The sequence below is a fragment of the Adiantum capillus-veneris genome, chromosome 8 (assembly GCF_014529385.1).
Source record: "Adiantum capillus-veneris isolate H3 chromosome 8, ASM1452938v2, whole genome shotgun sequence".
Lineage (NCBI taxonomy): Eukaryota > Viridiplantae > Streptophyta > Polypodiopsida > Polypodiales > Pteridaceae > Adiantum > Adiantum capillus-veneris.
In genome coordinates, this window is record NC_140938.1 from 81589661 (window position 1) to 81611805 (window position 22145).

At 46.6% G+C, this 22145-nt stretch overlaps 1 protein-coding gene across 2 annotated transcripts in view; it reads right to left on the reverse strand.

Moving 5' to 3' along the window:
* The window catches only part of EMB2369 (tRNA synthetase class I (I, L, M and V) family protein), a 142406-nt gene that overhangs the window by 80709 nt on the left and 39552 nt on the right, over window positions 1-22145 (reverse strand). For both annotated transcript variants that reach the window (XM_086518137.1, XM_086518138.1), the window contains exons 5-8: window positions 15348-15452; window positions 15028-15251; window positions 14853-14919; window positions 14606-14760 (exon numbers count right to left, since the gene is read on the reverse strand). In XM_086518137.1, coding sequence (XP_086374263.1) covers window positions 14606-14760; window positions 14853-14919; window positions 15028-15251; window positions 15348-15452 — 551 coding nt within the window. The remainder of the gene's footprint in view (window positions 1-14605; window positions 14761-14852; window positions 14920-15027; window positions 15252-15347; window positions 15453-22145) is intronic.

Below are 22145 nucleotides of genomic sequence, written 5' to 3' on the forward strand. Positions count from 1 at the left end.
ATGGCCAGACAACAGCCGGAAAGTGGTCGGAAAACGACCAGTAGAGGTAGACACATGGCTGTGGCCCGTGGCGTTCAACGGCCAGTGACCAATTTTTGGGTGGACTCGTCTACACATGGACAGCTACACATGGGCACATCTACACATGGACGGTTGCCTCTCATGAGAGAGGGCAACCCATAGAGGCTCCTTTGCATCTATAAAAGGGGGCTCCTTTGTACACGTGGGGTTCCATGTGCCATGTCCGTGGACACACTACTACAAAAATGACCCATAGCAAGAGGGAATGGCCGTTCGGACACCTCAGAATGCCGTTCCGGCCAAGTTAAATGCGTCTCAACCACTGGAATGCTCAAACATTCTGGTCGAGCAATTTGGTACCGCCGAAACACTTTCCCTCTCCATTAGACTAGATCTCATCCCAGAGGAAACAACCAAGCAGCCCTACTTTATCTCCAAGGCAGACCTTTGCAGAGGCACAAGAGATGCAGATGTACTAATTTTTCAGAAGCAGAGATAGATCCATCTCTAGTTAGAGGTTTAGAGAGCCATGTATACCGGCACCCATCACTTACCTCCATACTTGGTGCACACATGCAAAGAGATCTTACCATGTTCCCTACACATACCACAGCCACATGAGCCATGGCCTTGTTAAGTATGAAGCCTCATTTACCCTCGTAATTTTTATTCTACGAATGCACATTTGTAAGGCCCCCATAATGAGGAGAAGCCATCGTGCATGAGAAAAATCACTCGCCAAAATATCATGACCGGACAGCGGCTGAAAAATCGCTGGAAAACGACTGGTAGAGGTACACACATGGCCATGGCGGGTGGCGTTCAACGGCCGGCGGCCAATTTTTGCGTCTACACATGGACGGCTACACATGGGCGCATTAACACATGGACGGTTGCCTCTTATGAGAGAGGGCAACCCATAGAGGCTTCTTTGCATCTATAAAAGGGGGCTCCTTTGCACTTTGCCTTGGCGTATCAAGTATGCATGGGCTCCATATGCCATGTCCGTGCACACACTACTACGACAATGACCCATAGCAATAGGGAATGACCATTCCGACATTTCAGAATGCCGTTCTGGCCAACTCAAATGCGTCTTAACCATCAGAATGCTCAAACGTTCTGGTCCAACAATTTGTTACCACCAGAACACTTTCCCTCTCTGTCAGCCTAGATCTCAGCCCAGAGGGAACCAGCAAGCATCCCTACTTTATCTCCAAGGAACACTTCTGCAAAGGCACAAGAGATGCAAATGTACCATTTTTTCCTAAGCAGAGATAGCTTCATCTCTAGGCAGAGCTTTAGAGAGCCATGTATACAGGCACCCATCACTTACCTCCATACTTGGTGCACACATGCCAAATGATCTTACAATGTTCCCTAGAAGCCACCCATACCAAAGCCACATGAGCCATGGCCCTGTTAAGTATGGAGCCTCATTTACCCTTGTAATTTTTATTCTACAAATGCACATTTGTAAGGCCGCCATTATGAGGAGAAGCCATCGTGTGTGAGAAAAATCACTCGCCACAATATCATGGCCAGACAGCGGCCGAAAAGAGGGCGGAAAACAGCCAGTAGAGGTAGACACATGGCCGTGGCGGGTGGTTCAACGACCGGTGGCCGATTTTTGGATGGACTCGTCTACACATCGACGGCAACCCATAGAGGCTCCTTTGCATCAATAAAAGGAGGCCTCTTCTACGCATGAAAAAAGAGTGAAGCGAGAAGAAGCAAGAAGTGCAAGGTAGAGAGAGAATTAGGCAGGGCGACCACTAAGGGTTTTTAAGCCCTTTGAAAACTACTTCAAGTTTGAGGTGTAAAGCCATAGAATGGCTGCTTTCTCATGGACATAGCTCACACTTGGGTGAACCACGTACATCTTGTGTGGACACAGAGGGAGCCTGATGAGAGGAGAGGCTAGCCAGTCTCAAAGATAGATCACAGACTTCTTAGAGCAGACACTAAGCAGCCAGAGGAGCGGCTACCACAACAGAGCTTACATTCTCCTCACACTAGAGGCACACTGATCGATAGAGCAACCGAGCTAGGGAGATCCAGACGCCCAAGACTACCGAGGACTACACAACATCGACGGAGGCTACATCAGAGGATTCAAATCACTTTGGCCTGACATGCACGACGCTCTGTTAGACTATTGACCATAGAGGAGATTAATGAGATCTGTGAGTGATGGATGATGGATCTCCTGTGATTTAGCTCTTTATGAGGATACACCCACATTGTGTTGTATTAGTCCTCATTCACTATTCTCACTCCCCTACTCATATCCTGATTAGTTCACATGTAGCACTTTAGGATCCTACAGTACCCCATTTTTTCAATACCTTTTATTTTTGGCACTCTTGGGTACTCAGACATTGTATCAGATTCACCGCGTTGTGACTTTTTGGTCTCATAGGTCATTTTAGCCTTTTGAAGACGTTAATATAACATTTCATTTCAATTCATCTCTCTCTCTCTCTCTCTCTCTCTCTCTCTCTCTCTCTCTCTCTCTCTCTCTCTCTCTCTCAAGAAAACGGGTATTTTTCTTAGGATTCCATAGTATTTTATTGTGACATTGTCATTTCATTTTTGTCATCTTGTTACTCTGACTCTGACTTTGTATCAGATCCACCACATTGTAACTTTCTGGTCTCATAGGTCACTTTGGCCTTTTGAAGACGTTAACATAACATTTCATTTCATTTCTCTCTCTCTCTCTCTCTCTCTCTCTCTCTCTCTCTCTCTCTCTCTCTCTCTCTCTCTCTCTCTCTCTCTCTCTCTCTCTCTCTCTCTCTCTCTCTCTCTCTCTCTCTCTCAAGAAAACGGGTATTTTTCTTGGGGACGACCTCACTCTCGTAAAGTGCTCATATGAAGGAGATAATGCCAGAGATTAAAGCGGCAAGGGAAAAAGGAAAGACTGCTTTTTATAGAGATGGGAGGGTCGTGCCACATGACGATGCCTCACCTATGGGACTAAATTAAAGGTGGCCGTCTGGAACTGTAATGGATCTCTATGCCTTGATGTAGGTGCCTTTGAGGTAGTTTCACTAGGAGGGACACCATTTTCTAGTCCGAGACACATCAGGCTCCTGGGCAGTCCATGTGACAGGTGAGCGGATATAGATGAGAGAGAGCTTGCACACAGGAGACCCTATCAGAGCATCAAGGACGGGGCTCAAGGGGAGTGGCAGTTTTATTCAGGGAGGAGTTGCAGCCATTGATACATAAAGCACGCAAGGATGAGCAGGCTAGGTATATGTGTGTGAGATTAAAGGCAGAGACACGCAGATATCTCTACATTGCTATCTGTTACTTCCCTCCTACTACGTCAGTATATGCACCACCTAAAGGACAGTCCCCCTTTTCTATCTTGGACGATGACATATGGGAGTTTTCCAAGGATGGTGACATTATCATACTGGGGGATTCCAATGCTAGGACTACCCATCATCAGACACTATTCTATGATACTTCACAGGAGATGCTTAGGGAGCTTGATGTTACAGGGATGGGCTTATCCAAACTATCACAGGACAAGGATCACACTGAGTATGGCAGATACTTGATAGATATGTGGACTGCACATGGATTGGCCATTTTGAGTAGCCTACGAAGATTTCCTACATCGAGAGGTTTCACATGTTTTCCACACCGTCATGGGGCTAGCATAGTGGATTATGTTATGGCCCAGCCATGTCTCATTCCATCCTTTCAAGATTTCATGGTGGGACTAAGCAAGTTGGAGTAGCACTTGATCGTGCTATCTTGTCTTCCACTCTCACATTTGAGTTCAGCACACTTCCACTAGGAGAGGTCTCCACACACACTCGGTATACCTTCACAAGGGAGACGGATTCCCTGTACATGGATGAGATATACAAACAGCAATGCACTTAGGAGCTAGGACGGCCACTAGATGAGCTCACTCACATACTGACAAAGACGCTCCATGATGCAGCATCAAAGACAATCAGCCTACACGGAGACAATCGGGGAGCATGCCCCAGGACAGCTAGTATGATGGAGGAGTGTAGAGAGACGAGGATCAGATTGCACAGGAGTGTAGAGAGACGAGAATCAAATTGCACAGGGAGGTGATCATAGGTACTACCACACAGACAGTCACGGATTGTCTTTCGTCGGCTAGTGCGAGGAAAGAAGAGGGCTTATATATCTCAACTAGAGCGGGATCTGTATAAGCTGTTTATGAGCCACGATTCAAGCGAGGCATGGAGACTATTCCATGGGCATTCACCACCACCAACCATCACCTCCACAGAGACATGGAGGCAATATGCCACATCTCTCTACACAGCATCGAGGCAGCCACCTTTGCCGGACCCACTGGAGACACGCCCTGAGCCATGTACTTTCTTTACGGCTGAGAGGGTAAGGAAACCCATTGGCAAGATGAAGATAGAGGGAGCACATGACCATGATGGTCTGGTAGCAGAGCACTTCATCCATGCCAGAGATATGCTTGTAGAGCTTCTTGCTATGATGTTTAATTGAGCCATGTATGAGGATTTTCCTGAGAGTTGGAGTATGTCCACGATTGTACCTATTTTCAAATCAGGAGATCCCATGATCCTCGAAAATTATCGCACCATCATGGTTTATCACACATTTGCTAGGCTGTATGCATCTTTTCTTGAGAGCGAGTTGAGTAAATGGGCAGAGAGAAAGGGCATACGAGCATCAAAGCAAGCAAGATTCCAGAGAGGCTTTTCCACTCTCAACCAGATTTTGACACTCAAAGCTATGATTGAGGGTTGACACCATGGTAGGAGGATCTACTCTAGCTTTGTGGATTTCCGCACAGCTTTTGACACACTACCAAGAGCAAGACTTATACGCAAACTACAGGACATTGGTGTGCCCACAAAGATGATTTGGGAGATCTTGGCTTTATACAAGACAGGGGTAGGGCGGGTACACAGTACTGAGGGTATGTCTGACATGGTCCACTCCATTGTTGGGGTGAAGCAGGGATGCCCCTATCTCCAACTCTTTTTGGGATGTATGTGGACGAGTTTACAGACAATGTAGAATAAGAGGGAGACAGAGGTGCTCAGCTAGAAGGGACATGGATTCCGATCTTGTTATACACTAATGATATAGTGTTGATTTCTGACTCTTCGGAGGGGATGCAACGCCATTTGGATGCTTTGCACACATTTGCTCATGATAGTGGATTGTCTATCAACCTTGGAAAAACCAAGGTCATGGTGTTCAACACCACCTCCCAGTGGGTCAGGAGGTCAGCACCCACATTTACGTATGATCAAGAGACAATGGAGTACACAGATGTATAAACTTATCTTGGGGTAGTCTTCAGTGGACCGATGTTTTCTTTGAGGAGAGCAACAGAGACTAGACTGACGACTGGACTAACGAGAGCTTATGCCGCCATAAGAGGATTGGAGAGGATGTGTTCGCAGATTCAGTTTCAAGAACCACGAGCAACGCTTTGGCTCTTTGACACTCCAGTGGCTTCAGCTATGCTTTACGGAGTTAAGATTTGGGGACCCTCGGTGTAAGGTGCAGCGGAATGAATGTTTGCGCTTTGCTCAAGATGAGTGCTCCGAACTGTGCTCAAGGTTCCTTTTGTTCTTACAATAGGTAGAGCCTTCTGTTCTTAATGAGAGAATGCTATGATCACAAACAAAGTGAGTGGACACTGTGCGTGCAAGTGTATGAGACTGAGAGATAGAGAGAAGAGAGATACGACACCAGAGACGTTGTAAAACCCTCCTCCGAAGGCCCCACTCTCGTCGGCGGAGTGGTCTACTTATGATTGCACAAATGGGTACAATGGTGATGCATGGACTGATGCAACTCGAGGCTATGTCGGTGACGACGACGGGGATGGCGACACTCACCTAAGGGCTGAAATCTGCAACCTTCTGACTGCTGTCCAAAAACGCCCAAGACTGAAATCTGCTGCGAGTTGAAACGCTGATTTCGAGGCTGTTTTTATGTTGCTGAAAAACGCTGCTGTGCCTGATGGAAAACGCTGATGTCTGCAGAAATTTAGGGCTGAAAACACAGGTTTTACCTGCTGCTGAAAACGCTAATTTATCTGTTGTCGTTAGGGCTGAAAACACTGGTGATTGGCAGCCCTCTGATGGTGATGGTAACGCTAGATGCAATGGAGCTACTGCGGTCCGGAATTGTTGAAAACGCCAAGGCAAGATAGGGGCGGGCGATGAGCAAAACCCTAGGGCTGATGCGAGTCTCTTCTTGTTTGGCCATCATGTCCATCATCTGCTTGACCATTGCCTCCATAGGGTTTCGTACACTTGGTGGCGTAGATGGCGAAGGGGGAGGGTCGAAAAAATCTCCTGGTGGGAAAATTCTTCGTCGCCTCTCTCATGCTCATCACCTGTATGCGAAGTATCCATTCTGCTTCGGGTGACGACCATGCACTATGATCTTTGGTTCTTAAGTCCACGAGGAACTTGGGTTCTTGAGGGTCTTGAGGTTCTTGAGGTTTTCTTTCGCTTGCAAACCGTGTTTGAGAAGGATCTTCTCTTCACCCGAGTTCTCCTCCTTTCCGCGGACGCACCCATTGGCGGCCTTGCGCTCACACCAAGGTTGCTTTTTCCCACCTCACGTCAATTGGCCGGCCACTAAGTGCACGATCCGCTCTCAATGAGTGAAAATAGACACAAGGGGAGACTAGACAAGCCCTTCTTTCCTGGGATTCCTGTCACTCTTCAAAAACACGATTAGGAATCGACACGCCCAAGCAAACTTGGGTTCGTGCGACCTAAACAAGCAAAAAAAAATTCTTGTGATTCTTGTGGTTCTTTCCTTGAGTGATACAGAACACTGCCAAAGCTCTAATACCAATGTAAGGTGCAGCGGAATGAATGTTTGCGCTTTGCTCAAGATGAGTGCTCCGAACTGTGCTCAAGGTTCCTTTTGTTCTTACGAAAGGTAGAGCCTTCCGTTCTTAATGAGAGAATGCTATGATCACAAACAAAGTGAGTGGACACTGTGCGTGCAAGTGTATGACACTGAGAGATAGAGAGAAGAGAGATACGACACCAGAGATGTAAAACCCTCCTCCGAAGGCCCCACTCTTGTCGGCAAGAGTGGTCTACTTATGATTGCACAAATGGGTACAATGGTGATGCATGGATTGATGCAACTCGAGGCTATGTCGGTGACGACGACGGGGATGGCGACACTGACCTAAGGGCTGAAATCTGCAACCTTCTGACTGCTGTCCAAAAACACCCAAGGCTGAAATCTGCTACGAGTTGAAACGCTGATTTCGAGGCTGTTTTTATGTTGCTGAAAAACGCTTCTGTGCCTGACGGAAAATGCTGATGTCTGCAGAAATTTAGGGCTGAAAACGCATGTTTTACCTGCTGCTGAAAACGCTAATTTATCTGTTGTCGTTAGGGCTGAAAACACTGGTGATTGGCAGCCCTCTGATGGTGATGGAAACGCTAGATGCAATGGAGCTACTGCGGTCCGGAATTGTTGAAAACGCCAAGGCAAGATAGGGGCGGGCGATGAGCAAAACGCTAGGGCTGATGGGGTCTTGAGGGTTCTTGCTGAGAAGGTGCCTGTTGAGCGTGGAGCTCCTGCTGCCTCTTCTGCCAAAGAGTGCTAGCTTTGGTTTGCTTATATATTTTCTTACCCAAATTGCCCTACCTACTTTTGTTGGGAAGTCACTTAAATTAATAAGCGAAAAATGTCAAAAATAGGGAAATACGCTAAAATCACTCGAAAATTCCCCTGACTGATTCTGATGGATTCTGATGGGAATGCTTATGATCATGTTGTGTCCAACTAGAGGATATGCATCTATACTAAGTGACTGGGCATGCACGGTCTACGAATAGACTCAAAAAAAGTGCCAGATCACTTCTAATCTAGACTGACTTGACTGACGGAAACCTTGTTTTATATATATATATATATATATATATATATATATATATATATATATATATATATATATATCTATATATACACACCTAGATGAATCCAAGATAAGCCTAGATTCACCCTTGAAGGAAAGTGCAAGGTATAGCCCCATGGTAGTCACCCACAAGACAATATAACCATCAGCTCCATCATGCATAGTAGCTTGTCCACGGACACATAGGGTTGGATGTGTCAAGTGACATCCCCTCCTTTTCAAAGTGAGGTACTGGTACCGAACTGTATGGCGTCGAGGGAGATCGCCAATAGCATTCGGAATCCTCGAAGGGACTCTTCGCCGGCCCACTCTGATGTGTGGGTCGTGCGGTACTTGAACTTCATAAAGGTCTGCAACGCTTGCTTCTTTGGTGTAGCTTGTCCACGGACACAGGGTTGGATGTGTCACGTGACATCCCCTTCTTTTCAAAGTGAGGTACCCGTACCGAACTGTATGGCGTCGAGGGAGATCGCCAATAGCATCCGGAATCCTCGAAGGGACTCTTCGCCGGCCCACTCTGATGTGTGGGTCGTGCGGTACTTGAACTTCATAAAGGTCTGCAACGCTTGCTTCTTTGGGCCGCACCGAAAGCGACACAAAGTCTTCTGTGGCTCCTTCGATGCTTCAACTTCGTCTAGAGTAGTGCTTCTTCCTTCTTCAAGAATCTCCATGGTCTACCGAGTGTCACGTGACACTCGGTAGACCACCATGGCAGATCTAGCAGCACGATGGATGGAGATGTATGGAGAGGCCTCTAGTCTCTATGATTTCCCGGATGATTCGGGCTAAGGCCTCTGTGCCACATGAGATTATCCGAGCCGGAGCTTGTGGCCCCACCCCTCGTGGTCGAGGCATTGACTAGATCGGTATCCTTCATACACAGTGTATGGGACCTCCCCAGAGAAAGATACGCTCGGCTAGCCTTGGAGTCATCCCGACATCTAGCACTACAGGGTGACACAGGATGTTGGTATGGGCAGATGACATCATGGTTTCAGTCACATGGTTTCAGCACGAAGAGGTAAAAGAACTCATGGTTTTGATGGGGGTTAATGAGCCGATGCACACAAAAGCTTGGAGAGTGGGCAATAAAAGGAACAATAAAAGCAATGGGGAAACCTCGAAAGAAAGGGCGCTCATCCTTTGTTTTTCCACCATGGAAGTGAAGGACTTTTGAAGAAGAGACCAACTCTTAAGAAGACGAGCATCTCTCTCGGGGATGACCTTACCCTCTCGCAGATGGCTCATATGCACGTGGTGATGCCAGATATTAGAGCTGCACGGGAAAAAGGTAAGATTGCCTTTTACCGAGATGGAAGAGTGGTGATATTGGAGCAACGCTCCACATGACGGTGCGAGACCTATGGGACCACACTAAAAGTTGCTACCTGGAATTGTAATGGATCTATGCACCTTGATGTGGGTGCTTTTGAGGATAGTTTTACTAGGAGAGACATCGTCTTCTACCTTGAGACACATAAGGCCCCTTGGCAGTCTATGCCTCATATCAGTGGTGGATACAAATGGGAGACAGCTTGCAAACATGAGACACAATCGGAGCAGAGAGGCCGGGGCTCAGGGGGAGTGGCAGTGTTTTTCAAGGAGGAGTTGCAACCGTTGATACATATAGCCAGCAAGGATGAGCACGCTAGGCACATGTGGGTGAGATTGAGAGCCGAGACAGGAAGGTATCTTTACATTGCTATTTGCTACTTTCCCCCGAGTACGTCAATATATGCACCACCCAGAGGACAATCCCCCTTTTCTATTTTGGATGATGACATATAGGAGTTCTCTAGAGATGGTGACATTATCATCCTAGGGGACTTCAATCCTAGGACTGCACATCACCAGACAGTATTTTATGACACATCAGAGGACATGCTAAGAGAGCTAGATGTTGCAAAGACAGACCTGTCTAGACTATCACAGGATGTAGAACATACTGAGTATGGATGCACTTGATAGACATGGGGACTGCACATGGACTAGCCATCTTGAATGGCCTACAATGATTTCCCGTTGTGGGAGGTTTTACACGCTTTCCACACAGACATGGAGCCACCAAAGTGGATTATGCCATGGCACAGCCGAGCTTCATCTCTAGTATCCAAGATCTCACGGTTCGACCGAGACATGTTGGTGTGGCAATGGATCATGCCCTTGTGTCGATGACCATCTCTTTCCAGTTTAGTGTAGCACACAGGCCACGGGTAGCAACCCCTACTCGCTACACCTTCACGCGGGAGACGGACTCTGCATACATAGATGGGATCTACATATGCCTATGCACTGAGGAACTAGGGCGACCTGTGGAGGAGCTTACTACTATACTAACACAGACAATACATGATGCAACAACAGAGGCATATCCACACCCAGCCTGAGCAAGGACGGCGTTCTGGGAACATGCCCCACAATAGCTGGTATGATGAGGAATGCCGCGAGACAAGAGCCAGACTTCAGAGGGAGGTGCCTTTGGGGGACATCACTCACAGAAAATCACAAATTGACTTCCGACGCCTAGTGCAATGGAAGAAGAGGGCATTTTTGGCTCGACTAAAGCAGTATCTATACTAGCTATTCTTGAGTCAGGACTCACGTGAGGCATGGTGACTCTTTCATGAGCCCCCCCCCCCCCCCCCCCCCCCGCCATTACCTCTATAGAGGCATGGGGCCAATACGCATCATCTTTTGTACACAGTTCCTGGACAGCCGCCCCTTCCCGACCCCCCGATTCATGCCCACACACATGTGCTTTTTTCACCACTCAGATGGTGAAGAAGGCCATTGACACGATGAGGATTGGGAGAGCATATGATCATGATGGCTTAGTTGCTGAGCATTTCATGCATGCCAGAAATCTACTAGCAGAGCTTCTAGCAATTATGTTCAACCGAGCCATGTGTGAGGGGTTGCTTGATACTTGGAGCTTATTTACTATTGTACATATCTTTAAGTCAGGAGACCCTATGGAGACTGGGAATTATCGCACTATCATGATGGACACACATTGGCATGATTGTACGCATCCATTCTTGAGCAGCAGTTGAGTAGATGGGCTAAGAGATAGGGGATACGCGTAGCCGGGCACACAAGGTTCAAGAGATGTTTTTCTACTCTTGACAATATCATGACACTCAAAGCCACTATTGAAGAGGGTAGATCACATGGGAGACGGATCTATTGTAGCTTTGTGGACTTCCGCAACGCATTTGACCCAGTACCTAGAGCTAGACTGCTGCACGGCCTGCAGGATATGGGAGTACCCACACAGCTCATTTGGGGGATTATGGCATTATACATGTCAGTAGTGGGGTATGTACGCACCTGAGAGGGTCTATCAACACTAGTTCACTCCACTATTGGGGTGAAGCATGGTTGCATGCTCTCTCCTACTCTATTTCGTATGTATGTGGATGAGGTTTCTAACTATATTGAGAGAGATGGTGATAGAGGTGCACAGCTCGCAAGGACATGGATTCCACTATTGTTATATGCTGATGATATTGTGTTGATCTCCGACTCTCCGGAGGGGATGCAACGTCACTTGGATGCTTTGCATAGGTTTGCCCATGAAAGTGGTTTGTCTATCAACCTTGGTAAAACCAAGGTTATGGTGTTTAATAGCACCCCACAGTGGATCAGGAGGTCAGCACCCGCATTCACATACGGCCAAGAGTCAGTAGAGTATACAGATGCTTACACTTACCTTGAGGTGGTGTTTAGTGGACCAGCATTTTCATTGAGGAGAGCAACATAGACAAGACTGACCAGAGCCTATGCAACATTAGGTAGATTGGAGAGGATGTGTTCACAGGTTCAGTTTCAGAAGCCTCGGACGAAGCTCTACTTCTTTGACACTTCGGTGGCTTCTGCAATGCTCTATGGAGCTGAGATTTGGGGCCCTCATTGGATCGTCATGGGAGATCGGGTCACACTGATGGATGGGGGGACATGGAGAAGCCTCTAGTCTGTATGATCTCACAGCTTATTAGAGCCATGGCTTCAGTACCACGTAACATTATCCGAGCAGAGCTAGCTGCTCCCCCCCCCATTAGTGGTTGAGGCGCTCACCAGATCAGTCTCCTTCATACATTGCCTGTAGGAACTTCCCACAGACAGATATGCCCGCCTAGCACTAAAGTCCTCCCGAGAGTTAGCCATGCAACGAGATATAGCACGCTGGTATGGGGAGACGACATCATGGTTTCAGGCCACAAGGGTTCAGCATGGACAGATTTGCCCCCTTCCAGTACTCCCAGTCTGAGATCAGCAGGCTCATCCGCTAGGACCTGACTCAGCTAGACACCAAGAGGACATGGATACAGCCAGCACACGAGCTGGGCACGAAGATGACTTTCTGCATCTTCTTCACGTTGCGGAGGACGGCTTTGTGTTGTCTCGTGGGATACGATGTGCTACTGGCCAGATACGCAAATCTTCACACCACCTTCGGGTCAAGACTGGGAGATACAACGGAGTGCTAGCAGAGGCTAGGACATGCCCCTTGTGTCACATGGAGCCTGAGACAGAGTTGCACTACACATGCCACTGACCAGTCTACTATAAGATACGAGGCCACTTCCACTGCTTGTTTAGAGAGGGCTTTGGACCACTCTCCAGAGTCATGAGATACAAGGACCTGGATTTGTTTTTGCTCGAGCTGCACAGACACAGAGAAAGCCTGATGAGAGGAGAGGCTAGCAAATCTCAGAGACGGATCACAGACTTCTTTAGAACAGACATCGACAACCGGAGGAGTTACTACCACAGGAGAGCCCACATTCTCCTTGCACCAGAGACACGCTGAGCGACCGAGAGACCGAACTAGGAAGATCTAAACGCCCACAACTACGGAGGACTACACAGCATCACCGGAATCTACATCAGAGGATTCGGATCACTTTGGCCAGACATGCACGACGCCCGGTCCGACTACTAACCATGGAGGAGATTGATGAGATCCGCCAGCGACCAATGCTGGATCTCCTGATTTAGCTCTTTTTGAGGATACACCCACATTGTGTTGCATTAGCCCCCCCATTCGCTTCACCCCCAACTCATATCCTACACAATCCCAGCTAGCTGCTTAGTTCACATCTAGCAGCTTAGGATTCCATAGTATTTTTATTTTGTTACTCAGACTTTGTATCACATCCACCACACTGTAACTTTCTGGTCTCATAGGTCACTCTCACCTTTTGAAGACGTTAATATAACATTTCATTTCATTTCATTTTCTTCTGTATGTTTTATCTCTCCATTAGGTACACCACTCTAATCACTACTTAGTACTCATTAATCCTAACAGGCCCACCAAGACAAGCTTCTTCACCCACTCAATGGTAAAGAAAGCCATTCGCTGCCTCCGGCATGGACAAGCAGCCGAACACATGGATTTACACAGGAGCATCTTATCTATGTTGTAGATACACTTGCCCCTCCCATTGCACAGTCGTTGAACACAACGTCTACTAGCACACGGTTTACCTGCCGAGTATATATACATCATTATGCCGGTCCACAAAGCAAGGGATATGCTAGATCCGAGCAACTACAAGACAATCATGGTTATCTTTATGGAGTAGTGCTAGAGCAGTAGCTCACTTCATATGGTGAGTGGGAGGGCTTGAGGTCACTAGGACCGGCAGGCTCAGCAGAGCTTTCTCTACCATTGACCATGTATTTATTTGAGATTTTGATTGACTACACAGGGTGAGACTAGAAAGTTATGTTGCTGCTTTGTAAATTTCCACAAAACCTTTGATATAATATACCACGAGACAGGCTTTTTCACCGCCTACAAGCATACCATCAAATATGATACGGGGCATGTATGCATTATATGAGCAGGTATTTGGGAGAGTCAGATGCCCAAGAGGTATGTCAGAGACCATTGTTAGCAAGAATGCCCACTCTCTCCCACTATGTTTGGATTATACATCGACGAGGTAGCCAACTTCATTATACAAAGTGGTGCAGACAGAGTCGACTTATCAAGTACTCCAGTCCATATTATGCTATATGCTGCTGACATTATATTGGTCTTTGAGTCTTCAGGAGGTCTACAATAGCACTTGCATGCATTATACGGCTCTTGTGAACAGAGAGGCCTCACAATGAACCTTGGGAAGACCAAGGTCGAGATCTTTCACACCTCGAGAGAGGACAGGAGCCAGGCTACACTCACGCTCGCTGGAGGTCAGTTGCTTCAGAATCATCAGCGACATTGGAAGCCACTGAGAAAAAAAACAAAACGAGACATATTACGATCATCCACATTAGCGCAAGAGGACCCACAGGACAAACCAGTTACCAGATACATACACCCCACTTCAAGATCCAAAGGCACAATCATCCCAACTACTATGCTGTGATCACTAAACAATCTTCAAATTTAGTTTTGCTCCAATTCTAGTTCCAATCGTCAGTCCACCTATTATAGCTGTCTGGTACTACTAGCCTTCCAATCTTGTGACAGGGTTGCAGCCCAAGTTCCTCTCTCTGCCTTCCTCAGGAAGACAAAGTTCAGGGGGCTGCAAGTGCAAAGGCAGAAAATAGTAAACAAAGTGCCTTGTATGGGGAGAGTGCAGAAAATGACTCCAGCAACTAGAAGAAGTGACTTTTGAGAAATACCTTCCTAAAACGTAATCCGCGACCCATATGGGTATTGCCTCCTTCGTTGCAGGATTCAAAGCATATGCTCCAGAAAAGACTCCACTTTTATCTTTTTGAAGCTCAGTTCTTTCAAGATCGCTCTTTCTAGCTGCCGCCTCTACGTAAAATCGAACCTGACAGAAACAAGAACAAATTTCCATATGTATGTGCCACAACCTTACATTTTAAACTGAACTTGACAGAGAATGAAGTACTGTTTTGATACCTCGTCTGTTTGGGAAGGTGATACTAAGCTCTTCAACAGAGGGTGCTCTGGTGCAATTACAAGGTACCTAGCAATTCAAGTATCAATAAAAATGGCTTAGAAAGTTTAGTCACAGGATTGAAAGCTGTATTGCAAGTATGCAGCCAACAACAAAGGATTACAACCCTGGACTCACGTGGCACCACAGATAGTATCTGGCCTAGTTGTGTAGACCTTTAAGATGATCGGTGATTGAACATTAGTGGCCGTTTTCACTGCAAAGTCAATTTCAGCACCTTCGGACTTCCCAATCCAGTTGCGTTGCATGTCCTTGATGCTTTCTGGCCAATCTAGCTCATCCAGATCTTTCAACAGTCGATCTGCATATTCTGTTATTTTCAGCATCCACTGCCGCATAGGCTGCAAGTTTGATGTGACAGGAGAATAGTCAACGTATTTGAAGGGCCACAGGCTGCTGCTTCTAAGAAGCTCAACTTTTATGTAGAGAGAACTGACCTTTCTTATGACAGGATGCCCACCACGCTCACTCAGTCCATCTATCACTTCCTCATTCGCAAGCACAGTTCCAAGCGCAGGACACCAATTAACCGGAACTTCAGCCTGATCGAGCATGTATAATTTGAGAGAGGACAAAAAGCAAACACTTATTTAGTCTAACAGTATCGTTGAGACAGCCATGTGGAAGTAACCTTCAAACGTCATATCCTTTGGTGAGCCTCAGTTTAAGAAACCAACCGTTCACGTGAATCTGTTCTAGGCTTCTATTGCTAATTTTATGTAGATAAAGTGTCAAACCGTGGCATCCTAAGACTCCCATCTGGTTTTACTGTCCTCATCACGTTATACAGGAATTTCACTTTATATAGCTACAAGGCAATCACATCTTATTACACAATTTGCAGCATCTGCACACAATGTACTCTAGAGGAACAGTTGGAGAGCATGTACAAGATTGAGAAGCATATGAATGAAGCAAGAGCAAGGAATATTGCAGGTTCCAAAGTATAAATTCCCACACCCCTTCTGGTTTTCCGGTGCAAGCATGCTCATGTGTGTCTGAGTGTACATGCGCGCAAAGTATGTACTCTCAAGAGTCTCAAGTGGCATCATGGGCTTACTAACTTGAACCTTCGTAACCATGTTATCACTAGGAAAGTTTCTCTTGTGACCAATTTTGCTTGTCAAATCCAACCTTGAGCTCGCATAATGGCTTTCACTTGTGATCAAGCATTTACAGCGTGGATGGTTGTCACTTTACGGTCGATAGTGGAAGTACGGTACGGTTTCGTATGGGAAAACACATTGTATTTCAAATTATATTGTATGGTTTGAACAAGTAAGGTGTGTGTTCTAAAATAAAAAATTTAAACCATTAAAAACATCTGCAAATTACCTCATGACTTAGGGCTATACCAAGGTCTAAGGTTAAAGAGCCTAACAACTTATGAAAAATGACCTAGGGAGTACACATAAACAGCAAAGACTCAAGGTACACCCTACAAAATGTTTTTAAAAAGGTTGGACCATCATACTTGTGATAGGCTTGGAGGCTATGCGGGATGTAATCGAGGAGGAGCCATGATTGTTGGAGAGCGTGCAGCTGAGTAGGGAAAACAACAAAAGGGAGAGAGAGAGAGAGAGAGAGAGAGAGAGAGAGAGAGAGAGAGAGAGAGAGAAATGAAATGAAACGAAATGTAATATTAACGTCTTCAAAAGGCCAAAATGACCTATGAGACCAAAAGGTTAGATGTGGTGAATCTATACCCGGTCTGTGTACAAAAAGTACAAAGAACTGAAAAGAAAATAGTGGGTAGGGGTGGGGTGAAAGCTGATACAAAGGGAAGACAAAGGGTGAGCTGATACAATGGAGCTCTCTAACAGTCGAGGCATCATATACATATACATCAATATCCGGGACGGCTCCTATGTCGCGCCAGTATGGTATGGATCCTTTGTCGCAGTCTGCACCGATATCGAGAGGGCCCTCTCCTCCGTGGGCAATGGGACTGCCCCAACTATCGCCCGATCAAGCAGTATGCCTCTAGTACCTCTGGTGTTGTTATGTTGTGGGGGTTGCTCGAACTCCTTTGTCTGTGACTGAAAGAAATCTGTGATCTTCCGCTCTCGCTGGATCTCTCTTATTGTGCCCCTCTTCAAGAGGTCCTCTGTGTGTTTGCGAATCTCCAGTAAGTATAATCCGAGGCATCTCTGATCCTAGTATCTCATGACTATAGAAAGTGGCCCAAAACCCTTCTGAATAGACAGTGAAAGCGGCCTCGTATCTCATAGTATACTGGGCAGTGACATATGTAATGTAGCTCTGTCTCTGGCTCTATTTGGCACACCTGACAAATCCTGGACTCAACGGGTACTCCTCTAAATCTGCCTGTCTCGATCTCTAGCTGATGTGAGGATGTGCGTATCTGACCAATAGCACATCGTATCCGGTGGGATAGATGAGTATCCATGTATCCTGGTCTGATCATAAAACCGAGAGAGAGAAATGAAATGAAATGAAATGATATATTAACGTCTTCAAAAGGCCAAAATGACCTATGAGACCATCAGATACAAAGTGGCGAATCTAATACAATGTCTGAAGTACAAGTACAAGAAGTACTGAATGTAAAAAAAGAAAACTGAAAAATGAAGTGTGAAATGTGAAATGTGAAAATGTAGAATAGGCCCTCAATGACAATCTGGGTGTCCTGCTAGAATGCCTCTGATCCTCTGCTAGAGTCTCCGTCGATGGAGTGTGCTCCTGTGTCTCGGTCGTGGTCATCTCAATCTCCCAAGCTCAGTCGCCCTGTCAACGAGGGTGCCTCTGGTATGAATGCGGGTACAACCCTAAGCTGGTGGTTGGTCTCCTCGCTCCCTCGATCCAAAGAAATCTGTGATCTGTCTCTGTGACTGTCGTACTCCATGTCTCCTCAGCAGACTATCTCTATGTCGGTGTAGCTCAAGTAGATAGAACCAAGGCATCTATGATCCTGATACCTCATGACTCTATCTAGGGGTCCAAAACCCTCCCCCATAATACACAGTGCAGTGGCATATGTAGTGTAGCTCTGTCTCTGGCTCTCTACCGCATAGTTGGCATATCCTAGACTCCAGTGGTATCCCTCTGAATCTACCCGTCTCAATCTCCAGCTGGTGTGAGGATGTGCGAATCTGACCAATAGCACATCGCAGACTATGAGACAAATGAGTGTCCATGTAGCTCGGACGAGTCACAAACCCATCTCCCGAAAGTTGAAGAAGATGCTCTTTGTAGAAAGCCATCTTCGTGCCCAACTCCTGCATCGGCTCTACCCATGTCCTCCTGGTGTCCAACTGTATAAGATCCTAACAAATGAGTCTAGTGATCTCCGTCCGTGTGAATGGCAGTGAGGGTGCATCCAGGGAATACTGAAAGGGAGGCAATCTATCCATGCTGAGACTATGCCTCTGAAACCATGAGGTCATCTGCGCATACCAACATGATGCATCTCCCTGCATCGCTAACTGACTAGAGGACTCAAGAGCCAATCTAGTATATCTGCCTCTATGTGTATCCCATAGACTGTGCATAAAGGACACTGATCTGGTAAGAGCCTCAATCTCTATAGGAGGGACAGCTACCTCCGCTCAAATAATCGCATGTGGTACGGAGGCCTTGGCTCTAATCATCCGGGATATCATAAATACCAAGGGTCTCTCCATGTTCTTCCAACTGTCATGATTCACAGATGGTCCCCAAACCTGGACCCCATAAAGCATAGCTGAAGCAACCTAAGTATCAAAGAGCCATAGCTTTGTTCGTGGTTCTTAAAACTGAACCTGCGAACACATCCTCTCTAGCCCTCCCAATGCCGCATAGGCTCTGGACAGTCTAGTCTCTGCTGCTCTCCTCAGAGTAAACCTCGGTCCCGTGAATACCACCCCCAGATATGTATATTCATCTGTGTACTCCACAGTGTCCTGAGTCCTGACCATATACGAGTGTAGGTGCCGATCTCTTGACCCACTGTGGTGTGGTGTTAAACACCATAACCTTGGTTTTACCAAGGTTCATAGACAGTCCACTATCCTCTGCAAAGTTGTGCAATGCATCCAACTGTCTCTGCATGTCCTCTGGCGACTCTGGCCAGTCACTGAGCTGTATAAAGCCATGATCCCCCATATGATCTCTGTGGGTATTCCCAGCTTCAGTAGCCTGTGCATCAATCTGGCCCTCGGCACTGTGTCAAATGCTTTGCGGAAGTCCACAAAGCAACAATACATCCGTCTCCCATGTGCCCGACCCTCCTCAATAATGGCTCTCAGTGTAAGAATATGGTCCAAAGTGGAGAAACCCCTCCTGAATCCAGCCTGTCCTGCTGCTCGTATGCCCTCATTTTCTTCCCATTTACTCAGTTGGTGTTCAAGAATGGATGCATACAACCGTGCCAATGTGTGCCCTATCATAATAGTACGGTAGTTCCCTGGCACTGTGGGGTTCCCTGCCTTGAAGAGAGGCACAATAGTAGATAATCTCCAGGACTCGGGTAGTCCCTCACACATGACACGGTTAAACAGCCGCGCAAGAACCTTTGACAGTAAATCTCTAGCATGTATCAAGTGCTCTGCCACCAAACCATCATGATCATATGCTCTCCTAGTCCTCATCCTGTCAATGGTGTTCTTCACCATCTCAGTGGTAAAGAAGGTACTAGTGGCTAGACATGGCTCTAGAGGGTCTGGTAATGGTGGTTGCCCAGGTACTGTATATAATGATGCTACATACTGACCCCAAATCTCGGGAGAAGTAATCACTAGAGGAGGTGAGAGCTCATGGAAGAGACGCTAGGCCTCACCTGAATCTCGACTCAAAAAGAGCTCATACAAATCACGTTCCATCTGGGCTAAAAAGGCCCGCTTCTTCCGTCGCACTAAACGCCAAAGGGCAATCCGAGACTGTCTATATGTAATGACTCCAAGTATAAGCTCGCTCTGAATATGAACTCTCATCTCTCTACACTCCTCATCATACCAACTATTCTGAGGCATGTTCCCAGAACATGCCTCAGATCTGGTTGAGTGTGTGGGTATGCCTCTGTTGCTGCCCCATGAAAGATCTCCGTCAATAAAGTGGTGATCTCCTCCACGGTATATACAGGCTCGGCTGCCCACATCCGTCTGTAAATCTCCTCCACACAAACTGAGTCCGTCTCTAGTGTAAAAGTATACCGTGTGTGTGCAATCCTCCATGGTGTCTGAGAGGCACTATACTGGAAAGAGACTAAAAAAGTCAAGAGAGCATGGTCCACTGCTACTCCAACAGGTCTAGGACCCACACTGAGATCCTGAATATTAGAGATGAAACTCGGTGAAGTCCCTAACATAGTCCACTGTACTGACCCCATGTCTGTGTGGAAAGCATGTGAATCCCCTAGACAAAAGAAAAATCTCTAGACCATTAAGTATGGCCAAACCATGCGTAGTCGTCATCTCCATGAGATATCTCCCATACTCTGTGTGTTCTCTATCCTGTGACTGTCTGTCCAGCCCCATCTCCAATATATCCATCTCTCTAAGCATCTCCTCCGAGGTATCATAAAATACCGTTTGGGAGTTTGCCGTCCTGGCAATAAAGTCTCCCAAGAGAATGATATCTCCATCTCTAGAGAACTCCCATATGTCATCATCAAGTATAGAGAAAGGGGATTGCCCTCTAGGTAAGGTATAGACTGATGTGCTAGGGAGTAAGTAACATATAGCAATGTATAAGAATCTGCCTGTCTCAGCTCTCAGTCTCACCCACATGAATCTCACCTGGTCATCTCTTCGGACAATTTGTAATAGTGCCTGCAACTCCTCTTTGAATAAGACTCCTGAACCTCCACTCCCATGCTAGGATCTAGCGTCTGGCCGACAAGCTATCTCACATAAATAACCACTCACATGTTAGGTGCAGCAGAATGAATGTTGCATTTTCTCAAGATTAGAGATCTTTATTGCTCAAGGTTCCTTTTAGTTCTTTAGGGAAAGAGAGAGCTTTCCGTCTTGTAGAGTGTTGTGGTCACGAACAAAGTGAGTGGATATTGTGCATGCAAGTGAATGAGACTGAGCGAAGGAGAGAGAAGAGATACGACACCCGAGAGGTTGTAAAACCCTCCTCCGAAGGCCCCACTCTCGTCGGCGAGAGTGGTCTATTCTTTGATTGCACAAAGGTGTACAATGCGTATGCAATGGACTATGCAACTTGGTCTATGTCGATGACGACGACGGTGACGATGACGACGACGACGACGACGACGACTTTATGGCTGAAATCTGTGGGTTTCTAGTCGCTGAATTCGGAAACTGATTCGGAGCTGAAATTCTCTGGTTTTAGCTGTGTTTTTATGGCTGAAAATGGGGCACCATCTGCAACCTTCTTGGGGTGAATCTGCTACGGTGTTTGGTGCTGAAAATCTGCGTTTCCTGCAGGGCTGAAACTGATGTTGAAAACGTTGATAGCTGCAGTCTTTTTCTTGCCAAAAAACGCTACCAATTGCTGGGGTCTTGCTGGTATCCCTAGCGTTAGTGGTTGCTGATGTCTTGCTGAAATGCTGTGGTAAAAACGTTGGGTCTACTGCTATCAAAAACGCTGAAATGTCTTGAGTCCAACGATGGCTTTACTCCTTTGCTAGCGACCAAGGTGCTGAAGGCTTGGCTGTTGCAGATTGGTAAAAACGCCAGGGCAGGGATCTTGTAGGCGAGGTTGGATGAAGAAAAACGCCAAGGAATGGAGTTTTACTGCTGGAAACAGAAAACGCTAGAGGTCTTCGGGAGGTACTACTGAGAAGTTGCCTGTTGAGCGGGGAGCTCCTGCTGCCTTTTCTGCCAAATAGTGCTAGCTCTAGTTTTCTTATATACAAACTTAGCAAAATTGCCCTACCTACTTCTGTAGGAAAGTCACTTAAAAATAATAAGTGAAAATCCCAATAAATAGGAAAATAGGCTAAATGCATTGGAAAATTCCCCTAAACTGATGCTAATGGATTCTGATGGGAATTCCGATGGTCATGCTGTGTGCAACCGGAGGATATGCATCTATGCTAAGTGACTGGGCATGCACGGTCTACGAATAGACTCACAAAAGTGCCAGATCACTGCTAATCTAACTTGACTGGACTTGACGGAAACCCTGCTATGGTGTAGCTTGTCCACGGACACATAGGGTTGGGATGTGTCACGTGACATCCCCTCCTTTTCAAGGTGAGGTACTGGTACCGAACTGTATGGCGTCGAGGGAGATCGCCAACAGCATCCGGAATCCTAGAAGGGACT